General features: G+C 32.8%; 1 protein-coding gene across 1 annotated transcript in view; it reads right to left on the reverse strand.

The window, feature by feature from the left end:
• The window catches only part of LOC114349421 (F-box/WD repeat-containing protein 7), a 73,985-nt gene continuing 48,787 nt past the window's right edge, over positions 1-25,198 (reverse strand). Inside the window, exons 10-12 of the mRNA XM_028299794.2 lie at positions 22,330-22,540; positions 17,200-17,491; positions 1-587 (exon numbers count right to left, since the gene is read on the reverse strand). Of these exons, the coding sequence (XP_028155595.2) occupies positions 569-587; positions 17,200-17,491; positions 22,330-22,540 (522 nt within the window). The 3' untranslated portion in view covers positions 1-568. The remainder of the gene's footprint in view (positions 588-17,199; positions 17,492-22,329; positions 22,541-25,198) is intronic.

The following is a 25,198-nucleotide window of genomic DNA, read 5'->3' on the forward strand; positions in this document are numbered from 1 at the left end:
TACAACTTCATGAAGATTTTATTTTCCTTATTTATGTAGAATTGTTACTATTAAAGATTAACATACCAAGATGCCATAGAGATAAATAGCTCTTGAAGAATTTCGTTGATATAGGAAATGTCTATCTGTTTAACCAACGCATTTCCACTATTTAATTCATAAAATTATTGCACTCATTTATGATTATTTTAAGTATATCTTCTTTTTGTGTAGACATGACTCGGTCTGTTTTTTCATGTGCCTCCAGTAAGTTAGCGTCACATCGTTCTCGTGGTCGTCCCACTGACCGTATTCCTATTGGGGAACCGTCTCTTGCAATCCTTACTACTCTATTTGCTGTCGTTCGGCTTATTTGGTCGTTTAATTCTACTCTTCTGTTTTTTACCCCGTTATTAATATTGTTCACTTTGCACTCCGTCGTATATCTGTACTTCTAGCTCTCCCATAGTGCCTTACCATCCATTTTTCCAAGGGTTTTCATTTCTGCTGTTTCTAGCATTCCTTTTGTTCTCTCTGTATCAGGTTGAATTTCTGCCGACAAATAACTTCTTGTAGACTGGTAGTTGAGTCAGTGGTTATGGCAATTACTAAAATTGATAAAAAATGATAAAATTTATCACGATTTAAACAAAATCTGAGTCCTATCAAAAGCTCGTACATTTGATTTACCAAATTTAAAGTTGAAAATGACAAAAGTAGAGTAAAACAATTACAAACTTACGTGTAAGATTCCCATCCTAAAATGCCGTATTACTAACTTACTATCAGTCTCTCTGGTGCATTAATATTTACAAGTAACTTTAGGAACAGAGATTCGTCTAATTATTAACAAAAGAAATAAAGGTTACGAGCGATTCCAAATCTATTTACTGGCAAAGACTGAACACTATGGTGGATATGAAGTATGCTTGCATCAAAACGAAGTGGAACAATTTCATTCATTGAATGTACAACTTTTGTTAAATGTAAAAATATACACTATATAATATTTTAAAAATATGTTTGATCAAACAAAAATAAAATCTAACTTCCACGGTGGTGATCTGGTAGAGATAGTGCAAACACTCCTTGACCACGGAGCTGCGCGAAGGCGGAGTCAAAATGTCAAAATTCACGGAAAGGCAGAAAGGTTCTATTGTAGATATAGTGCGTTTCGCATGGAAGTGGGGACTAAACCAAATTTCGTCTCTTGCGCCGTGGCCAGGAGTGTTTGCACTATGTCTAGCACAGATCTTTACAGTTGGGTCCAGCGCCATGACGCAAAGGTTCTAAAAAAACGGTTGAAAACTAGTTGGAAACCAGTTTCTGGCAGATCGCCTGGTGAGTGAATCCCCGTGTTTTTTTACTCTATCGAGATAAAGAAAATAGTTGTGAGTGCAAAGGGTTTCAGACTGTAGTTATAAAAAGTTGTGCCGTGGGCACATGACCTTAGTCATTTTGAAATTTTTATCTTCACGAATTTTTAGTTCCGAGAGAAATCACTACAATGTAATAGACCCGCATTTATATGTCTCATTGACTTGAAGAAAGCATTTGACAGAGTAAGGCATTCTGCACACGGAGCGTATCGTCATAGACGCGTATTAGATGCGACGTACGAAAGGCATACGCTTTCGTGCTGCTCACTTGTGTCTTTATGGAATACTGTACACGAAGCGTAAGCGGCGCGGAATCGTCAACGCAGACAAGCTTCAATCCGCCAGGCGTACAACGATGTCAGTAGCTTGCAGTACGCTTGAGTGTTAGAACACCTTTTTTGGCGGAACTTTATGAGAATGGCGGATTAAATATTAAAATTTGTCAATCTGATTGAAAATTATGAGTGTTCATATAATAATACCCAAACAAGAGTACCCAGAAAAATGTGTGGAATTTAGAATCATCTTCCGACAACTCTTTGGCGGCAATAAATAACTTTCTGTTGTAGTTTTTGTAGATATAAGGATGCACCCAAAATTTCCTCTTTCTTTTTTTTTGCGGTGGCGAAGATAATTTAACAAATGTAAGTCCTCTTCATCACTTAACATATTTGCAACTACTGTAAGAGCATGGAAAACCTTAAAACAAGACGATCACATGCCGCTTGCAAATCGAATCGTTTGCGGATTTTAAGGCGCAAGGGAATCGTCGCTGCATGACGAAACTTATACGCGTCTATGACGATACGCTTCGTGTGCAGAATGCCTAAGACTCAAAGATGTAATCCATCTTCTGTATAATAGAGAGGTTCCCCTAAATATCATAAAAACTATTAAAAACATCTACCAAAACAACAAAATGGAAGTCAGAATAAATGGGAAAATTACAGAATCATTGAGCCCTATGCTCTTCAATTTAATCATGTATGAAATCATCAAAAGCAAATTCAAATTTTTCGTTCAAAATGTTATTTATCAACAAAAAATATTTGTACCTCAATATCAAAAACCATAGTTTACTGGTCTAGGGAGAACAAGTATAGGCGTGTTCAATTTAAACGCATCTTTGAGCAGGATTGCCCTGGAAGCAATTGAATCGGTCATTTTAAAAACGACCTTTTACTGAAGTACTTTTGAGAAAAACCATTTTAAATGGAATATATTTTTTGAGGGGACAATTAATAATTATTGTGGCTTGGAACTTACCTACAGTTGGAAAAATGAAAGATTACCCATGCACGATCACATCAATCACTTATTTTGTATTTGCTCTCTTTTTCTATAACAAACGTTTAACCAACTTTATGAAAATGTTATTTTTGATAAAATAATTATTATAACATTATGTCGTTTTTAAAATGACCGATTCAATTGCAATTACATAACTGACGTTCTGCAATGTTACTTATCGTTTGTTAATGTCACATTTATCGGTTCCTATCATTTGTATTTGACTCGTTATTTTTAACCCTACGTTAGTGCGGTCGGTAAATATTACAAAGTTAATGTGGTTGGGTATGTAGAACCCCAATAAAAATAATCAAGAGTACAGAGAAAAATTTGGAAAAATAAAAAAAGTCACAGAAATTAGATAACCGTATACCACCGATATATAACCGATAAGCCACTACCAGAGAGAAAATAGTCGAAATCAGAGCAATTACAGAAAATCATCATCATTCTCTTTGCTTTATCCCTATGCGGGGTCGGCTTCCCTAATTGTATTTCTCCACACGATTCTATCTTGGGTCATATCAATGTTAATCCCCTTTACCAACATGTCCTGCCTTATCGTCTCTCCCCAGGTCTTCTTTGGACTTCCTCTCCTACTCCTTCCAGGAATCTGCACTTCAGCTATTCTTCGTATTGGGTGATTAACGTCTCGACGTTGAACATGACCAAACCATCTTAACCTATGCTCTCTTATTTTGGCATCAATTGGTGCCACACCTAGACTTCCCCTAATATACTCATTTCTAATTTTATCCTTCTTTGTCACTCCACTCATCCATCTAAGCATTCTCATTTCCGCCACATGCATTCGTTGTTCCCCTTTCTTTTTCACTGCCCAACATTCAGTTCCGTACATCATAGCCGGTCTTATGGCTGTTTTATAGAATTTTCCCTTCAGCTTCATTGGAATTTTTCTGTCACACAACACACCACTCGCTTCTTTCCACTTCATCCATCCAGCCCTAATTCTACTGCATGCATCTCCATTACTCTGTAATACCGATCCCAGATACTTAAAACTATTGCTTTTCATAATTTCACCATCCAAAGATACCATTTTATTTGTAGTAACTCCATCTTTAAATGAACATTCCAAATATGTACTCTGTTTTTGTCCTACTAAGTTTTAAACCTGTTTCCTCCAGAGCTTGTCTCCACTGTTCCAGTTTTTGTTCTAAGTCTCTTTCACTATTTCCTATTAACACTACATCATCAGCATACATTAGGCACCATGGAATGCTACCCTGTAGTTTCGCTGTTATCTGGTCCAAAACTAATGAGAATAAATAAGGACTAAGCACCGAGCCTTGGTGCAATCATACTTTCACCTGAAATTTATCAGTCTCTCCCACACCTGTCCTAACACTAGTCGTTACTACCTCATACATATCTCTCACAATCTTTACTTATTGAGTGCTCACCACAGAATCTCTCGAGGAACTCTATCACATGCTTTCTCAAGATCAATGAATACCATATGAGCGTTGGCCTCTTTATTCCTGTATTTTCCATCAGTTGCCTTACAATGAAAATTGCATCTGTTGTTGATCTGCCCTGCATAAAGCCAAATTGATTATCGGATATTGCGGTTTCTTCACGTATCCGTCTATCAATTACTCTCTCCCATATTTTCATGGCGTGGCTAAGTAGTTTTATAGCCCTGTAGTTTGTACATTGTTGTATCTCTCCCTTGTTTTTGTAGACAGGTACTAATATACTGCTTCTCCATTCGTCTGGCATTTGTCCAACTTCCATAATTCTATTAAATAGACCTGCTAGCCAACTTATTCCTGTCTCTATAATATCTATCTAAAATATACGTGTGAATATATGATCTGTCCATAGTATCGTACACAAACTTGGTTACACACAAACTGGGTTACAAGAAAGTTTCTGCGCAATGGGTTCCTCTCCTTTTGTTAGAGGATCAAAAAAGCTTGCCCATGGGTTTACTTTTGCAACATCTCAGGAGATACAGCCAACATGGTAATGACTTTCTTTCATGAATAACTGCTGGCGACATAAATAGGCATAATTTGTTAATGTGGTTTGAAAAAATTTAAAAAAAAATAAAAAAAAAATAATAATATTAAAAAAAAAACAAAATAAAATAATAACAAAAAAAATAAACAAAAAAAAAGAAAAAAAAGGATTAAAAATAAAAAAGAATAGAAACAAAAAGAAGTAAAAAAAAGTGTTTCGCACAAATTAAAATATATATTAAAAAAACAGTAAAATAATTAAAAAAAAGCTACACAATGTACCAATGTATCTATAAAAATAAAATTGTAGAATGTACTTATGTTATAAGAAATTTATGACTATGAATCTGCAATCAATCAGAAACAAGTCTGGCTAATTGGCTCTGCCAAAGCCATTTTCCAAAAAAAAAACTGCTAGCGACGAATCTAGGTGCCACTATTATCTTATATTATCTTGCCATCAAGAAATAAGACGAAAACGTACAGATAAGCTTTCACATGATGGCATTTTTCTGTACGATAATGCTAGGCCTCAAGTTGCCAAAGTAGTGAAAGAAAATGTATACAACGAAGAAGATATAGGATACTAGAGTGTCCACCCTATAGTTCCGATTTATCGTCTTGTGATTTTCTTATCTTTGGGTCACTGAAAAAGGCGCTAAAGGGTAAACGTTTTCGGGTCGACCAAGAAGTACAAACTGCCGTAAAAGAATTCATCAAGCAACAGCCACAAGAGTTATTTAAGCACGGTATACATCGGTTGATGAAACAATTGGACATATGCCTTAATGGTAGTGGTAATTATTTGTAGATATATGTGTGTAAAGATGTGTTTCAATTGAACAAGCCTCGTAATTAAGTGGTGGAGTAATTCACTGCGAATCGATTCACCAGCCACCTCGTTCTGCTGATTTAACTTAAAATTCATTTTTCTGAAACAATCCTGAACAATAGCTTAGATATTCCATTTAACCTTCGGATAACCAAGGGGGGTAAATTTGGACCCCAGCGTATGTTTTTCTTTAATAAATATAAAAGTATTTTCAATTGTTAACTCATTATTTTTTTACTTGTATTTAATATCATTCTAGATATCCTCATATTTTGAAATAAAAAAAATTCCCTATATTTTACAAATAAAAAATATATTCTGAAGATGTTTAGTAAAATACCGTCTATTATGTGGAATTCCAAGTAGTTTTACACTGCGCGTTATCAAAATCTATTTTTATACTGTGGTGCCTGTTATGTACACTTCGCGTCAAAAAAAACTGGTACAACTCTTATAACCGAAAATCGTGTTTTCAAGTTGTGTAAGTTGATCTTGTCACAAGTCTCATTCCAATTTCTAGGGCAACGTTGCCAGTTCAACGAAAATATTATATCAAACTAGGTAAAAACGGGGCTGTGCGGCAGACCGCATTTTTTAATATACTAAAAACTAAAACAATTGTAATTTTCCGTCATCTCAATTAAGTCTCCATACATTGATTCGTGTTTTATTATAATTTATGAAAATATTTCAGTTCAAAAATAATGATAGATAATAAATCTTGACATTACTTTAAATTATAATGTTTAATGTCAAATCGAGAGGTGTGATTGGTTTCTCGTAAATTGTAGGACAAAACTTCATTAACTTGTGTAGAATAAATAAAACACACTGGAAAAATTAAAAATTAAATTTCAAATTAATACAAAATGAATAACTTTTACAGTGAACAAGTGTGTAGTTTAAATATATGTATTACAATTCGAAATATAAATTTTGAACGTTATTTTTTTGTATTTAGATTTAGTGCAATTCCGTTATCTGTGATGGCAACAACGAAGTGATTCACGAACAATAATTGTCAGTCTGAACACCGGTTTACATTGAAAAAAAAAGTGTACCAGTTTTATATGACGCGAAGTGTACGAATCATGACATTCCTGTCTGCTACAGTTAGTCATTATTATTATTTCCTGGATTCCTGGCGTATATTATTATAGTTTCTTAGTATTTTGTGTACATATAAGATATGACCCGCAAATATCTTACTGCGGCTGAGTTACAGGAAATTGTTACTGCTAGCGATTTTTATGATGATATAGAAGATGAAATAGTATCAGAAAACGAGGATATATTGTTAGATGAAGATTTAAATGCTGAAAACATTCATTCCAGATCATTTTCGACCTGAGGTCATTTTTTACCCCCGTTGGTCATCCGTGTAACAAAAAAAGGTTGGTCATCGGAAGGTTAAATACGTTTTAAATATTTTATACATTTTTCTATAATTCTAAAAGGTAAGAAATAAAAATAGAGGTAATAATACGAAAATTAACTAATAAATACCTACTAAGCAATAAAACTAAGCTTGTTATGTTGGTCCACCTACACCATATTTTGCCATTTGCAAAATTTTACACATTGAAGTCCTACATGTAAAATGATCAAAGATTCGTTAAAAAAACAGCAGCCCAAAACTGCGCCAGTTATTTTTATTCCAAACTTTCTCAATGAAAATTAACACAGAAAAAGTTATTCACGTTTTTATTTCTGTAAACATAATATTTTTGATGAAAACCATGGAATTTGATCAAATTTTATTTAACTTATTGAAATTTCTTTCTATTCTAAATATCCAATATTAGTGTCCCACTTCGTTTACAAATGCAGAACTCAGTCCATTTTTTCTTTATATATAAAAGCATATCCACCGCAGAAAGTTAATTCTACATCAAAACTAAATTAAAGGCTTACTTTTTAGAGTATTATTTTGCTTTATCCTAGCCAAAACAGACTGATAACATTTAAAATTACATAGTAAATGTACCAGACGGATTTTCAAGCCTGACAGTAATAAATAACCTTAACAAAAACATCTGGCAACGATTTACTAAAAAAGTACACATTTTTCTATCCAATCAATCTTTATATTTATCAATAATACGATGCGAAACATAATTTCAATGTCAAATTCCCACATATTGCTGTTGGTTTCGGTACGTTTTTTGATATGGTGGCTCTTTTTATAAATTAAGAATAGAATATTGTATTTTTCAATCATCGTTACAAAATTATTAATTAACTACCGTTAAAATTATTTTATTCTCTTAGTTCAAATGCAGCATTGATCATAGTTACGCAGCTCTTCTTTGGAATATTCATTTTCCTTGGTGAAGGATATTAGCCAAAAAGACACAATCTCTCCTAAACTATTCACCGATTTGGTACAGAGTGCTAGGAGAAACAATAATTGGGAAAATATTGTAGTCAACATAAATGGGAAGTTTATGAAGAATTTAGGTTTTGCAGACGACATAGGTTTTATTGCAGATCGGGTAGATCATTCATGCTAACTTCTTCAAGACTTTCGGAGCTCTTGTGCACGAGCTGGCCTTAAAATGAACTTTTCTAAAACACTGACCAATGTTTGACTGGTCATAAACATTTTAACGTATGGCACACAAATTGAACAAAAGTACACCTGTAACTATCTGGGTCACGAGATAAAATTAGGAAACGGGAACCAAACAACAGATTTAACCACGAGAATAGAAACTAACATGGGCAACGTAAGTCTTTAGATGAGATATTTACATGTGATTGAAAAGCAATGTGCGCTTTCGGTACTAACGTATGAAGCAGCTGTCCCTTACCAGAAAAGTAATAAATAAAATACAAGTGGCACAGATAACAATGGAGAGGTCAATATTAAATATATCCCTCAGAGACAGAGTGTCAAATCAAAAATAGTTAAAAGAAAAACCGGTGTTACGACGTTGTTAAAAGAATTACAACGCTGAAATAGAACTGGACAGGCCATGTTGCCAGAGTCAGAGATAGAAGATGGACCAAGACAATTTTAGAATTGAGACCTAAACACGATGCTTATCGTAATAGAGAACGTCCTCCAACAAAATGGTCGGACGATGTCAAGCGCATAAAGCATAACTGGATTCAATACCTACGGTAGAATTAAAAAAGCCAGAACAATCTTTATACGGATGCAGAAAATATTTAAGAGTGGAGACTACTACCTCAACAGCAAAATATAGTTACTTCGATGCTATGTATTTCTCATAATCCTGTACGAACCAGAAGCATGGACATTGACAGATGTATCAGTTAAGAAGCTTCAGGCATTTGAAACCTGGCTGTATAAATGAATTTTGAGAATATCTTGAGTAGACCATATTCCGAATGGGGAAGTACTTCGTAGAATGAGTACACAATCGAAATATTAAATACTATAAAGGCAGGGAAATTGAAGTACTTAATACATATTATGCGAAACAATGAACGCTATGGACTGTTGCAGCTGATCTTGCAAGTTAAAATAATGAGAAAAGAAGTCCTGGAAGCAAACGGATATCCTGGCTTAAAAATTTTCGCGCACTGTCAACGACAACTACTGGACTGTTTCGGTACGAGTGGTCATGATGTTTGCGAATATCCGAAAAGGATAGCTACCGAAAGAAGAACAAGAATTGCGAATACAATTAGAATGTCTAACAAAAAAATAAAATTGTTATCGGATATCTCTTATTACTACCACAAAACTATTATTTCGTACTATTATGAAATTAAAAAAAAATGCTTAAGAGGAAACAGTAGCGATCAACAGGTAGCGAAAACGCGTTCCAAGATTGCGGCTGTAATTTTGAATATTTTTTTCGAGATATTTGGCACACGTATCCGTAATATAATAAAGAATGGCGGTAGAGAGCCCAATTTGAAAAATATATTAATATGTGGAAATTACTCTGTAATTAAATACAATATTAAAAAAACGAGCCTGTACCGCCATTAAGAACAAAAAAATACACTTTCTTCAAATAAACTTTTTTATCCGATGCCTAGATTTTGTGTCATTTTGGAACTACTAATGAAATAAAAAATTTTAGAAGTTCCAAAATGACACAAAATCTAGGCATCGGATAAAAAAGTTTATTTGAAGAAAGTGTATTTTTTTTTCTTCTTAATGGCGGTACATGCTCGTTTTTTAATATTGTATTTAATTACAGAGTAATTTCCACATATTAATATATTTTTCAAATTGGGCTCTGTACCGCCATTCTTTATTATATTACGAATACGTGTGCCAAATATCTCGAAAAAATATTCAAAATTACAGCCGCAATCTTGGAACGCGTTTTTGCTACCTGTTGATCGCTACTATATCACCTTAACTATTTTGATTAGGAAATAAGCCACAATTAACCTTTAACTACACGCGCTGGCGTATTTTGTACGCCAGATACAAGAATTCGACTGCAAATATGTTTAGAAATTTATTTTTTGACCTTGTTTATCTATCTAATCTATCACTGGAATGTGCTTTACAATTTATGTTAGTTTCGTTATAATCGGCGTTCTGAGAAGATTGTAATTACCAATGTATTACTTGTTGTTTCCGGTTTTGTACAAAATATGCCACGATTGTAGTAATGTAAGTACATCTTACAATTGTTTTTTTAGTCATTATGGCACAAAATATATTATAAATCTTTATAAATAATACTTTTTCTTATGTAAAAAATCACACTTCAAAAATTCTTTTATTAGTAATTTTATTTTTCCAGTGATCACATGCCAGTTAGAAATCGCAATTGACTTGGCATCCCCTTCCTGAGAAGGAACTCCAAGCATTCTCTGATGTCGAATAAGGTTTATTAACAAACAACTAAGTGTATTTTTTCAAAAAAAAAAAAAAAATAATCAAAACCGCTGTTTTTAAATGTATTCTCTTGTGGCGTATAAAGTACGCCACGCGTGTACTTATGTTACAACTTGATGCGCGGGTAGTTAAAGGTTAAATTGAAAAACTACTTTTATTAACGTTGCGACGCCCAAATCGGATGTCGTCAAAATACAAAATATTACAACGACATCTGATTTGGGCGTCAAAACGTTAATAAAATTAGTTTTTCAATTTAATTGTGGCTTATTTACGCGAAGCGAAGCTTCGAACGCGAAGCTTCATAATATGTTTTCTGTATTTATAAATTTTAAATAATATTTTTAAAATTGAATGAAGTAATTTTATTTTATGATTTTTTTACAATCATCAATTTACAAAGTTTATTTGTTTGTTTTAACAATTTTTGTACATTCGAAAGCACATAAAACCGCTGTTAGTTAATATCCTTGTTATAGATTTTAATAGAATTTAAAAAGTTTACATGTTGTATAACGGACTCCCCTCGTTACGTAAAAGTATTTTACTATAGAAAAAAATAACACGTCAGTATAGAAGATTCGCTTTAATAAAACATTGTAACGATAATTGAAAAACTTTTATACATATTAAAATGGACACAAAAATGGTCTCGTCTAATTATACAGCAGAAAATTAGTGAAAAGTTAGTTACATTTTTCCTTATTACAATATTTACTGTGAGTAATATGAATCTGTAGATTTAAATAAAATGAAATCGATAATTAATATAATAAATAGGCACAGCACAATTGTTTACAGTTTAATGTTGGGGCTTTCTTAAAATCAAGAACATCGATCATCGAACATTATGTGCGATGAACGATCATTGTTTTGTTGGAACGTATTTTGCTTACTGCGCAGGAGCGTGATCGTTACATGACGGTTTTTCGTTGTGTTGGAACAAACCCATTGTCAAAATTAAGAAGAATAACATCAACAAAGTATATGATCTGAAACTGTTTACTTGTCGCATGTCCAAGTTAAACATTATGTTTATATGGGATTAAAACACAATTAGCAAAACGAGCTAGCGTAGTGAGCTGGTAAAAACCAATTGGGCTGAGACGTATTGAGTCGAAGGTAGCCGCAGAGCAATTCCGAGTTAAAGAATTGCTTCGTTGGTAATCGCGTATTGAACGATTGCTCATCTCCGATCTTTGGTCTAGTCGTTGTATGTGTGTGTAGATATTAATAGCTTGATTCCGAATTGAGGAATTGCTGTCATTGATACATTGTTATCCCGTTTAGATATCAGTAAATACAACTTTGTCATTCTTTTACAGATAACCGCCAAGGAAGCTTTCTTTGAAGCGGAACGAAGACTAGAATATTGTTTTTATTCTGTAATTTTTGATTTTATTTAATACTGGGATAATAAGAATATGTTTTTATTTTAATAAAACCCGTGTTTTACTGCGTCTGTTATCTGAAAGAACTAGCCGTTATAAGTACAGGGATGTAATTTGCGAAAACCAGCCATAGACACGGTCATATAGACTAAGAGCCGCTATAGGTGAAATTTGCTAACCATTTTAGGCACGATAAGAGCCTATAAGTAAACGTATGAATACTGTGCCGTCACTTTTTAGTGGCACATGCGTCGACAGTGGCGCATCAAACTTTCCATTTATGGACGGGGTAAATAAATTGAAAGGTACCCTCCCTCACTCTTAGAATTAAATTTTTTTCATTTTTTTTTATTTATATGTGACTAAATAATAAGACGTAATTTTAACGCACCACCCCCTTCCCCCACCATTTTAGTTTCTCCCACCATCAAAGACTTTATTTTTAGTTTTTATTTTTTTTTAGGTGGGATGCAATCGATTTTAAAATTTCAAAAAATTTATAGGCATAGTTTAGGCTTTTACACAACACATCTGTTTTTTTATAGATCCGTAGGTTGAGTTTACATAACCTCAAAAAAATTTTATAATTATTTTTTTGGAAAAAAGCGTTTAACTTTTTTTTTGGAGGTGGTCGAAGGTCTAATTTTTTTTCTATTTTATGTATTTTATCAAAAGTTATGTTTTTAATTTTTTTCAGATTTTTCCGCCACCTTCAGAAATCCAAAAATCTGTATTTTGAGTTTTTTAAGATTTTCTCTAATTTATAGACTTCAAAATAGATCAAATCAATGTTTTTTATAGGTTATATATGTAAGTTGCATCTATGAATCGGCTCGAAGCTTTCGAAATGTGGTGTACGTATATCCTGGGTTGAGCGAATTACTAATGTGGAAGTCCTGCGTAGAATGGGGAAAGAGTGTGAAATTCTCATAACCATCAAAACAAAAAAAAAAAATAGAATATCTAGGACATGTAATGAGAAATCAAGAACGTTACGGCCTTCTCCAACTGATTCTCCAAGGGAAGGTAAATGGTAAAAGAGGACCGGGAAGAAGACGCATTTTCTGGCTTCAAAATTGACGGAAGTGGTATAACACCACTACCACTGAACTGTTCCGCGCTGCGGTAAACAAAGTCAAGATAGCCATGATGATCGCCAACATCCGGAACGGATAGGCACTTTTAAAAGAAGATGTAAGTTGAAGTAACTGAGTCTTTTGAAATATTTAAAAATGGGAAAAACACGTCTAAACCCCCCAAAACCCCATAAAAAACAGTTTTTTGGATTTTTGAAGATGGCGAACCGTAAGGAAAAATTTTAAAAAATTTAAAAACATAGTGTTTGATAAAATACAGAAAATAGAAAAAATATTAGACCTCCAGCCACCTCCAAAAAAAAGTATATGCTTTTTCCAAAAAAATAATTATAAAATTGTTTTGAGGTTATGTATACTCAACCTACAGACCTATAAAAATATACATGTTTTGTAAAAGCCTCAACTATGCCTATGAATTTTTTGAAATTTTAAAATTGATTGCATCCCACCTAAAAAAAAACGAGAAATAAATTTGATGGTGAGCAAGGGGGAAGGGGTGATAGGTTAAAATTATGCTGAGTCTTATTATTTAATCACATATAACTTAAAAAATGAAAAATATTGAATTCTGAGAATGAGGGAGGGTACCTTTTAATTTATTCATCCCGTCCATAAGTGGAAAGTTTGATGCGCCACTGTCGACTCATGTGCCACTAAAAAGTAACGGCACAGCGTTCATACGTTTTCTTTTAGGTTCTACTATTTAAGTTATAGGGTCTTATCGTGCCTAAAATGATTAGCAAATTTCACCTATACCGGCTATACCTAGTCTAATATACTGAATTCGCTCTACCGAGATTCAATTTGACACATTCGGAATAGGAAACATACAACAAAAAAATTCCTACCTCACACTATTAACCGCTAAAATCAACTTAATTTTTCATTAAAAAAAGAAGAATTATTAGAAATAGTGGGAGTGTCTACTAAGCTCATAAAATTTTGTGAAGTTTATTTCTACAAAATATTTTTATTTTGTACAATAAGTAATTTTCTCATTTGTTATCAATACATTATAATGGTGTAAATAAATAATTATTGATTAGCGTAAGGTTTATGTTATTTTTATGTCTGTTTACTATTAATAATATTGGCTATGAGCAGGTGCGTTGGTTGTGTAGTAATTTCCAGTCACTTCTGACAACTGAATTTCCCAAAAAAGAAATTACTAACGCCAGTGTCAAAGTGAATCTCGATAGAGCGAATTCAGTATAACAGCCTTTTTAAAGATTTAAATCGAGTTTCATTTGATGCAGCACAATCAGACAAACAAACAGAAATTTAGGAGAAACATTTTGTAAAATGGGTTTACAATATTTTATTCAGTCTAACTAAACCGTCCACAAGAATTTTTAAACTTACTTTTTTTACTTCGTTTGTATTTGCTTAAACACCTTTACTATTACTTTTTTCTCCCCAAATTCTGTAGAAATAGTTATCGTTGATTACAAGGAAATTATAAACAAAAAGAATAAATATACACTTGAGTCCACGATTCTTTACCCGTGCGTCATTAATACCTGGCGAGATAAAACACACACTTTTTATCTAGCATCATTCTCTTCTACGCATGAAACTAATGACAAACCAGCTACCGCCTGTTATTAAGTAAAAACACATATTCTTTTTATGAACTCTCTAGACTCAATACATTGAAAAGAGATAGGTACAAAAAAAGACGTTTGGGGATGTTTTTAGATTTTGAGTACAATTTGTGACGTTTCTGGTTTGTTTACTCTTGTGGCTGTCAGTCTCTTGAATTTTGTCAAATTTTTGCATTTTGAAGTTTTTTATAGTACACAAACAGTTTTTTTCACAACTAATTTTATATTGGAGTTTGAAAATTTATGGTAAGTATATTTACAACATTTCTTACATTTATTTTACATCATACAAAGCTAACGTCATTCACACAGTTAAGGAAGTGTTTAAGTTTCCGCCAAAGTGAATAAAATGACAAAAAGGAAATATGTTATTGAATTTTTTTATAAATTGTTTATTTATTTATTAATCAATGATATTAAAAGAATTTATTAAGCTACTTCAAATGTAGCTGTAATTATGTACCAAAATTTTAAATCAAAACCTACATTTGACATTCTATTTATTTGATAACGTCAAATTTTATACTATATAACCCGTGATCAGAGCAGTAGCCACTTTCTGTTGCGTTTAGTAAATTTCCGTCTTATTTCGTATGGTTTAAATGATGACGCAAGGGTAAAGAACCCTAGACTCAACTGCAGTATTTCTGACTTTGAAGGATTCTTGCTTTTTGTGCTGCGTCTATACTTTCTAATGTCACAAATATTTGGTATTACATATATTTTGTAGATAGTCACGTTAAACTTTGATTTAAATGGTCCAAAATTCGTCATGTTGTGGAAATATGTAACTAAATATATAATACATTTACAAAAGATAGATTTTTGAGTAGTCAAAATACTACAAAGTACGTTAACCAATTATTCTAATTCACAAATTAATCGAAAGTAGTGGGAAAAAGAACGTTTTGTACTTACTGGTTAAAAATAAAACAAAGTAAGAAAAGCACCAGATTTAGTTCTTACAATTTTCAGAAGAAAAAAACTGTCTTATACACTTTCAGACATTTGCCGTCGACTTTCAAAATTTTGGCTATGCGAGGCTTAGGTTTGAATCACTCGATGAAGTTTGAATAGTATCACAGTTAAATATACCAGGGCGGGCAAAGGCACTAGAGATAATCTATCATTTTCTGAAAGTAAAAAATAGGTTATTAAATACCTATTATGGTTGATGCTCTGATAAATACTGCTGAAGTGATCTTACTTAGTAAGATTCACAATAAATCATTGTTAATTTTGTATACTGTTTGTATTTTCCAAAGATGTGTTTGTATATTGCATCATGCGTATGAGCAAAGATCTCTAGCACCTTTGTACCAAACTGGAAGTACATTCTAGAGTGATTAAATAAACACGGCAGCATGAATATAATTAAGTCGTCTATTATATCGACAAATTATTGCTAATATAGAGTATCAGTAACATTTCAGTAGAAAAGAGTAGATAATGACAGTTTCTTAGTGTTCACTCACAAATTAAACCCTTATTTTGTAATCTCACATGAATCTTAACTTCATAACTTCACTGTGTATAATTATATATATACTTTAATTACGAGGTTATTCAACTTCCTGTAGAATTGAATCAATTGCGAAATTCTGTTGCACTAACTTCCTAGTTCAAATTATATTTGTGTAAGCATCTAGGTACGAAAGTTTGATTACCACGTAAAAGCCAAAAACCTTTTTGGCGAATTGTAGTTTATATGTGAGTTTGTAAATAAGGGGTTATACTCTTCTGAGTTCGTAGTCAATTAGAATATTTACCCCATCAAGTAGTATGTAAACCAGTGTTGAAATTGCGTCCTGTGTACTTACTTTTTCTTCTTCTTCAGGTGCCATCTCCGCTACGGAGGTAGGCAATCATCATAGCTCTTTTAATTTTTGAGGCAGTAGCTCTAAATAGTTGTTTTGAGCTACAACCAAACAATTCTCTCAGGTTCTTCAGCCATGAAATTTTTACTTTTTAGCTGCCAATAAATCATTTACTCCACGTTTTAGGATTATTTCACACCGTCGATCTTTATATTATTTTCGAATTAATCATCTGGTCCTTCGAACCGAAAAGCAAATGATTAATTCGAATATAATTTGTTTACCCAAATGTTGAAGTCGTGGAATAAATGATTTATTGGCAGCTAAAGTATGAACACTCGACGTAACCTCAACACTGACGTACTACTTGATGAGGTAAATATTTAGACTACGAACTCACAAGGATTCAAGTCGATATTTATAAGCTCACAAATAAACTACAATTCATCAAAAAGGTTATTGTTTTTAACATGGTAACTAAACCTTTGTACCTAGATGCCTACACAAATACAGTTTGAACTAGAAAGTTATTGCAATAGGATTTAGCAATTGATTCTGTTCTACAAGAAGTTGAATAACCTCTTTATTAAAGTATATTGTAGATACCTATTATAACTATACAATGTGAAATTATGAAGTTAAAATTAAAGTGATTTTTTTAAGATAAAGTTGATTACAAATTAAATGTTTAATTTCTGATTGAACACTTAGCACGTCACACATTTAGCCAAGAGAATCCATTTTTTATTCATTTTTTTGGTACCTATAATATTGTGACATACGGGACATTATAATATTCTATTCTTTTTTACCGAAAAGGTCAAAAGAACAATTATAATGAGATACATTATATTAGCAATTGGTCGTTATGGTAAGTTAAATTATTCCGTTAATTATAACCTCGTCATAAACCGTTTTCTGGTGTCCGATGACAAATAGTAGGCATACATCCACATTCACACAAAGAATTTTTTTAGTCCTTAATGATTACCTAGCCGACATGATCGTACCATCACTCAACATCTCAATATCAAAGTTCAGCACTAATAGTTTCGTCTCTTCAGTCCCGTTCCGGCTCCCTACGGCGCACACTAACTTCGTGTCGTTGGCTCGGATACGCCAAACGACTCCTCCGGCTCCTCCGCTGTCTAAAGCGACCAAGTTTCGGATGAATTCGCCAGTGCGCACGTCCCAAAGCTTGACGGTTCCGTCGTCCGATGAGGTTATCACAAAACGTTTGTTGAATTGCAGGCAAGTTACGGCTGATTGGTGTTTATATGGTCCTAAAATAATGGTTTATAAATATTAGATTACAGACAATAGAGAAGAAAAGAGCTAAGAACAGATGTACGTACACAAGGCGTTTATAGCCCTTAGGAAGGCATACGACACTGTACCAAGGAAATAACTATACAAAGCAATGACAAAAATAGGGATACCAGCTAACCTAACACAACCAATCAAGAATATATTGGTGTATAATTTTTTTTGGCAAGAATTTAGAAAATAAATTTATATCAGAGACTACGAAATTATACATTTTCATCACCCTGTATATGACCAAAAATTGTAATAGGATAATTTAGTTAGTAATCAGTGTTTTTGCAGAAAGTGAAATCGTTAAGAAGGTGGTTTTCTTAATGGGTTTTTGAACGGACTTAAAACAATGGTGCGGTCAGATTAGACAATACAGTTTATTTCGCTTTGCAATGGACAATAAGACATTTTATAAAAAATTCGAAGAAGGTTAAGCGGTAAAAAATGTATTGAGTTTAGAATGTAAGGCTTTTTGTTTAGCATTTTGAAACAAGGAAACTAATTTGATGTCTCCCGGAATTTAACAAATGGGAAAGTTGTATACAAATTAAATTGGTTCTTAAGAAATGATAATATTTGTGTAGTGGGTAGAAAGGATGTTTTGTGATTGGTGGAAAATGATGGATGGAAGGGATGAGAGTGTGGATTCTGATTTTGACGAGAAAAAAATAGGCACTGTGTAATGAATATCTGGAGACAGCAGTCCAGTTTTTTGAAAAATGAGAAGTCTATATGCATCTATCAACACTAATAACTTCGAAGTCAAAATGTAGGGGTAGTAGAATACCGCTAAGGAACGATTATCTCTATACATTGTGTTTCGCAGACGACCAGGTGGTGATGGCTCAAGATAAGGAAAATATCAGTTACATGGTAAGAAATAAAAGAGGAATGCAGAAAGATTGGCCTGGAAATAAATATGAAGAAAACGGAATACTTAGCAATATCGGCAGAAGCCGTCAAAAATTTGGAAATAGAAGAACACGGAGTAATAAAAGGAACAAAGAATTTTAAGTATTTGGGTTTTATAATGTCGAAAAATGAAACAACAGAGGAAGAGATAAAGACTGGATTGAGATAAACAAGATCTTGTAGAAAATGACTCCTTAGTGTAATCTAGAATAAAAACGTCAAAGAAAAAACAAAAAAAAAATGATATAACAAACATTAGTACGAAGTATCACATATATGCAGCAGAAATTTAGATCATAAACAAAAAAACCAAAGGAGCATTCGGGCAACCGAAATGGAATACTTGAGAAAATGCTGTGGTCTGACCAGAAGAGAAAATATATCAAATGAAGAGATAAGGAGAAGACAAAAAAAAGGGGGAAAGGATGCCCTGCAGTTTATAGACGAGAGAAGACTAAAATGATACAGCCACATACGCAGAGCTGAAAGTACATGGATAAACAAGGTTGCGGAATGGAGCCCAAGAGGAACAAGAAGGAGATGACCATCGAGAATATCATGGAAAAATGAAGACGACGGAGAATGGGAAGATCGCAAACAATGGAAGACCTAGTTGACGGAAGGAAAACGGCTTTACTAACTGTAGGCAACCCTTTATATATAAATAAATATTATATTGCATTTGTAGCTGGAGGCATGAATATGAACTAAAAATCGTTTTCACTGTATATGACAGGAATAGAAAAGCTAAAGCTAAGTAGAGGAGAACGGGGAAATTCCGCCCAATAAAGTATCTAGTAAACTGTTACATATTATGATAAACTGTGCAAACTCATCTCTACTAAGATCTCTCACTCTCTTAGTGTGGCTCGAGACGCTGCGCGTAAAATTTTGTATGTTATGAACTTGCAAAGAGTGATGTACTTTAATAGATAAACATGTAACTGCAATTGAATCTGTGAGATGTAAAAGGATAATATTCCATTTTTTCAAATTTAGTTAAGATCATTTAGAAATTTAGTTTTGGTCACTTGACCACGCTCTACAGACTTAGTCAAAGAGGGATAATATTCCACCACATTAAATAGCTATTTAATGAGCCAGAGCCTTATAAACAATTAAATTGTTTATAACAACTCGGATCGAAATCCACCCTCGAAATTCGTAATCAGCAACCAAAAATCCATAAGAAACTGTTGAGTTTGTCCATTTAATGTTATGGAATGTTCTGTAAGTCTGTAGAGCTTGGTCAAGTAAACAAAACTGTTATCTTAACTAAATTTGGCAAAAAATGAATATTATTCTTTTAGATCTCATAGATTAAATTAATTAAGTATATAGTCTAGGCGCCAGAGGGGTCACCGAGTCCTTTTCAATTCTGATGGACAAACTCAACGGTTTCTTATGGATTTTTGGTTGCTGATTACGAATTTCGAGGGTGGAATTCGATCCGTGTTGTTATAAACAATTTAATTGTTTATAAGGCTCTGGCTCATCAACTAAAAGAGATAAAGAAAATGTTTCAAATAAAATTTGTTCCTTAATAAAAAACGAAAAAAAAAGTCGATAGACTTCCAAACAAAGTTTGTGAAATTACTTTATCTTCATTTCATTTAAAGTTAAACCCGTTTGAAGTTATAATTTTCTTAAAATAAGTTTACATTAATTTGTTTATAAGCGTTTCAAGCAAATTTGAGCTATAAACATTTATACTTTAATTAACAATAATGATAGAAGAACCCAAAAGGAACAATTTGAGCGTATGAAAATGTTCGTAAGTTTATTTTTGGCCAAGATATCGATATTTTATTGACGCGCTATTTGGCGCAAGATCGGCTCACAGTCAAGTAACTGACGAAATTCGTAGCCAAATTATCGATATCTTGACCAAAAATAAATTTACGAACATTTTCGTAAGCTCAAAATGTTCCTTTTGAGTTCTTCTATCATTATTGTTAATTAAAGTATAAATGTTTATAGCTCAAATTTGCTTGAAACCCTTATAAACAAATTAATGTAAATTTTTTAAAGAAAATTATAGTTTCAAACGGGTTTAACTTTAAAAGAAATAAAGATAAAGTAATTTAACAAACTTTGTTTGGAAGCCTAATAATTAATCTTTAAAATGGGACCTTCTAAGGCTCATTTGCATGCATAGAAGCCGAGTTACGATCGATAAAGCTTCGAAAAATACTTATTGTGCACTAATTTTACAATATCTTGAGTTCTAATTGTTGGATTTAAGTTTAGTAAACGTTTTTTTCTTCGTTTTTTATTAAGGAACAAATTTTATTTGAAACATTTTTTATATCTTTTAGTTTATGAGCCAGAGCCTTATAAACAATTAAATTGTTTATAACAATTTTTTGTCCACTCGGATCGAAATCCACCCTCGAAATTTGTAATCAGCAGCCAAAAATCCATAAGAAACCGTTGAGTTTGTCCATCAGAATTGAAAAGGACACGGTGACCTCTATTTAGCGCCTAGACTAGTAGTACGGTTTTTTTTCTAAAATATACATCGTTTTTACATTATTTACATATAATTTCCATTTGGTGTATCTTTAATAAACATCAAGTATTTAATTTGAAATGACATTAAGACGTTTTGGACAATTCCGTGCAATCGGAGTGGGGTAATTTGACGCAGAGCGAATTTACCCCATATGAAATGTATAGTATTTTAAATTTAAGATGCAAAGAACTTACTACAGAAGAAACAATAAATCCAGCTGTAAAGAATATCACTTAATAGCTGCAATAGAAGCAGTGCGATCTGGACGAAAAATACGGGAAGTTGGACGAAGTTTTGGTATATAAGAGTCGACATAATGAGATATAATGAAAATAGCAGAGACAAAAAAAAGGAAAGTTGGACCGAAAGCCTTTTTCTGGCAAATAGAAAGCAGACAACCCGGCAAAATAACGACAAAGGTGGAAAACATAATATGTTGTGAAATAAGAGTATTAGAAGTGGGAAATTATAGTTAGAAATCTATAAATTTACATTACATTACATGATAGTTTCCCACCTTTACACGTTAGCTTAAGAGCTAGTTGACTTCAGTCATAATTATATATATGACATTTAGTAAAATATTTTAGGGCCGGTTGTTCGAACGCTAATCAAAAATGGAATGGTGACAGTAATTTAATTAAATATCAAATATTTAATTACTGTCACCAACTGTCAATGTTCAACTTTGATTGAGTTGCTGAAAACGTAATTGATTACAATTATGAGATTAATTGATTAGTTAATCAATTATGTTAATAACTGTTATGTTAATTAATAATTAATTAATCAATCAATTATGTTAATTATCATAATGATAATTAACATAATCGATTACAATCAACTGATTGGGGTACGAACAACGGATTTTGTTATTTGATGGTTGTTAAGGGGACTTGATTATAATAAACTTCTTGATTAGCGTTCGAACAACCGGCCCTTAGTTGAATTATTTTTATTAGTAATTTGATTTATAATTAAAATGGCTACTAATTATTAATATTTTTTTACTAGCATCGGTCTTAATTTATTCAATCATTTGTGCTAATGTGGGAAATTAAAATAGAATATTTTCCGACGTCATACGTACAATTACGACTGAAGTCAACTAGGCACGGATAAGAAACTTTCATCACTTTTTATTTCACAATGTATTGTTTTCCATCTTTTGTGATATTTTGCCGGTTATTAGCGCACTCATCACTGTATACAAAGGAAGTACCTACGCCACAGTTAAGTATGACACCACGATAGGGAAAATCCATTTTATTATATTTATTAAAATCAATAAATTTATCGAATAAGTTATTATCTATTGTAAACTATTACATATTAACTGACGAAATATAAATCGAAAAGTGCACTTAAAATACTAACCTGATAATGTTTGTAGGCACTGTCCAGTCACGATATCCCACACTTTAACAGTAGAATCCGCATTACCAGAAACCAATATATTATTTCTTAACTCCATTCCAGAAGTTAAAGACTGATGGCCCTTTAAAATATGTTTACACGCTCCCGTTTCCACTTCCCAAACTCTAATACTCGTGTCCAAGGAACCACTTACTACATGAACGCCATCAAACTAGAAACCATTAAAAAGATATAATTAATAATACATAAAAAGATAACAGAAAATAGATATAATTATCTGTAAATATACATTAACTTTGTTATATACCATCCATAAGCTTCGTTTTCGATTAGAGATAGGAGAACGACTGAATAAAACCGTGTGACTCGGGTGTGGGAAACAGGGAAGCAATGTTGCCATGTATTGGGTGTAATCCTATATCTAATTTAAAAATAAACACACGGTATCAAAAAATAATGTCCTCATCTTTAATTTGATATCAGTATTATTTGGAATTCAACAATAGTGTTCAATGAACAGTTAAAAATTCATCAAGCAGTAAAGGAACTCAACAAATAATTCAGACCTTTTACTAAGTAATCATAGGACATACCAATTATTATAATTTTCCCCCAGGCAGTAGGGGAGTCCGTCAATGATGTATTCTATCTCCACCTCTCTTCAACTACTATGGGGAATATACAGTGTGGGCCAAAGAAAACAGTCCACAAACAGTCCAATCGTGACGCATGGGAAAAGTTAGAGTGTAAGAACTATACCTTGTTATTTTTATTTCATTTTTAATATTATTGATAATGTACCGAAAATTGAGTAATGTAAAAAAAGTATTTTTTTTTTATTTAAACAAAAATGAACCTGCATCAACTACTAAGAGTTATTAGCAGGGGGTACAAACACAAATTACAAGTAGTCAATTTCTTACAATGTATATACATAAAACTTAAATATATTCTATTAAATACTGTAAAATTTAATGTCTTTCAAATATTTCAACACTTGGTTGAACTGGCAGTTTAGTAGATCCTTCATGTTGGTAGAGAGGTTATTTTTTCTTCTTTCTTGGGTGTATGTTTTGCATTCTACCAGAATATGTTTCACAGTGATTTGGATCTTGCAGTTGTGGCAGAAAGGGATGACCTCTTTATTTATTAAGTGAATATGGGTTGGTATAGTATGTCCTAATCAAAGTCGAGTTATTATCACTTGTTCACAATGTTTGAGTGGGAGTGGTAAGGTGGTGCCGACAGTTTCTATAACATCTTTTAATTTGTTGGATGTGGAATTCCAGTTGCTCTGGCATGAGTTGCTAATATGTTTTTTAATGGAGGTTTTATGGTCGTTTCTTGTTAGCATGTTTGACACAGGGATGCTTTCATCTGGTGCAGCTTCATTCGCAAGTTGGTCCACTGCTTCGTTTCCCTTGATTCCCACGTGTGATGGCCCCATAAAAAAGTTATTTCTGTTTTTGGTTGATAGTAGCATTTCATTTTTTTATTAGCATTATAATTTCATTTGATGGATACAATTGCTGTAAAGCTTTTAGTGTACTTAATGAGTCAGATATTATAATGTAATGAGGTGCGGATTTTCTTCTGCAAACTTTCAGTGCCTCTAAAATAGCCAGTGCTTCTCCTGTAAATATGCTACAACTCAGAGGGAGTCGTATTTTAAAATGGTCTGCTCCATGTATGTAAGCCGCTGCTAGTCCTGATTGAGTTTTTGATGCATCAGTGTAGATATGTTCAGAATTTGGATATAGGGATATTATTTCATGGTATGATTGATGTATTACTGTTGGATTAGTGGATGTTTTGGGATAGCGAGTAAGGGATGTATTTACAATTGGTGGACTAGTTGACCAAGAGGGAAAGTTTTGGGTTCGATTTATGATTGCACTAAACTGCTCACAGTCGTAATCACTGAATTTTAATCTTTCATGAAAAGGGAGTGTATTCACAGGTTTATTTTTGTAATTACTAATAAATTTAGGTTTTAAGATATTTGAATGCATGGGATTTTGATGATTTGATGATACACGAGTTGCATAATTTAGTGACAATTGTTGCCTTCGTAAGTGTAAAGGTAATTCGTTAGCTAATACTTGAAGGCTATTGGTTGGGCTAGTTCTAAATGCGTCCAAAGCAATTCTTAGTGACGTTGTTTGAATAAAGTTTAGCTTTTTTAATGTAGTTTTCTTGGCTGTATCGTATCATATTGAGCCGTAGTCTAATTTGCTACGTATAAGTGATTGGTATATAGTGCAGTCACTGAAGGTGGATATCAGCTATTACCTCCGATCTCGTTGAACCTCCATCGATTTGCATGAAAATTGGTGAGTGGTTAGAGGATATCTCAAGGAACAAAGGTGACATGATGTCAACTTGCGCTTTTACCCCGGGGGTGATCAAAGATCAAAGATTTTAATTTTTCGTGAGAAACATGCATGTTTTTAACCGATTTTTCATAAATAACTCAAAAACTATAAGTTTTAAAACGCAACAATTACGCAACACGCAATAACGCAACAATTTAAAACATCTGAAGGCTTAAGACAAGGAGGAGTCATGAGCCCTACACTCTTTAACATCTTCATGGACGAAATAATCAAAGAATGTATACCACAATTAAAAAAGCTACATGTAGGTTACCGAAACCTAGAAAGAATAGGAATATCAGAATGTGCATTTGCTGATGATGTAATTGTCATGGCAGATAAAGAGGAAGATCTAAGAAATAATCTACAAACATGGAATGAGGTATTAAATAGGCATGGGATGAAAATAAACACACGCAAAACAAAGATTATGGTAGTAGCACAAGAACAACCCGTATTAAACATACAAATCAATAGAGAAACAATAGAACAGG

This window comes from Diabrotica virgifera, chromosome 1 (assembly GCF_917563875.1).
Source record: "Diabrotica virgifera virgifera chromosome 1, PGI_DIABVI_V3a".
Lineage (NCBI taxonomy): Eukaryota > Metazoa > Arthropoda > Insecta > Coleoptera > Chrysomelidae > Diabrotica > Diabrotica virgifera.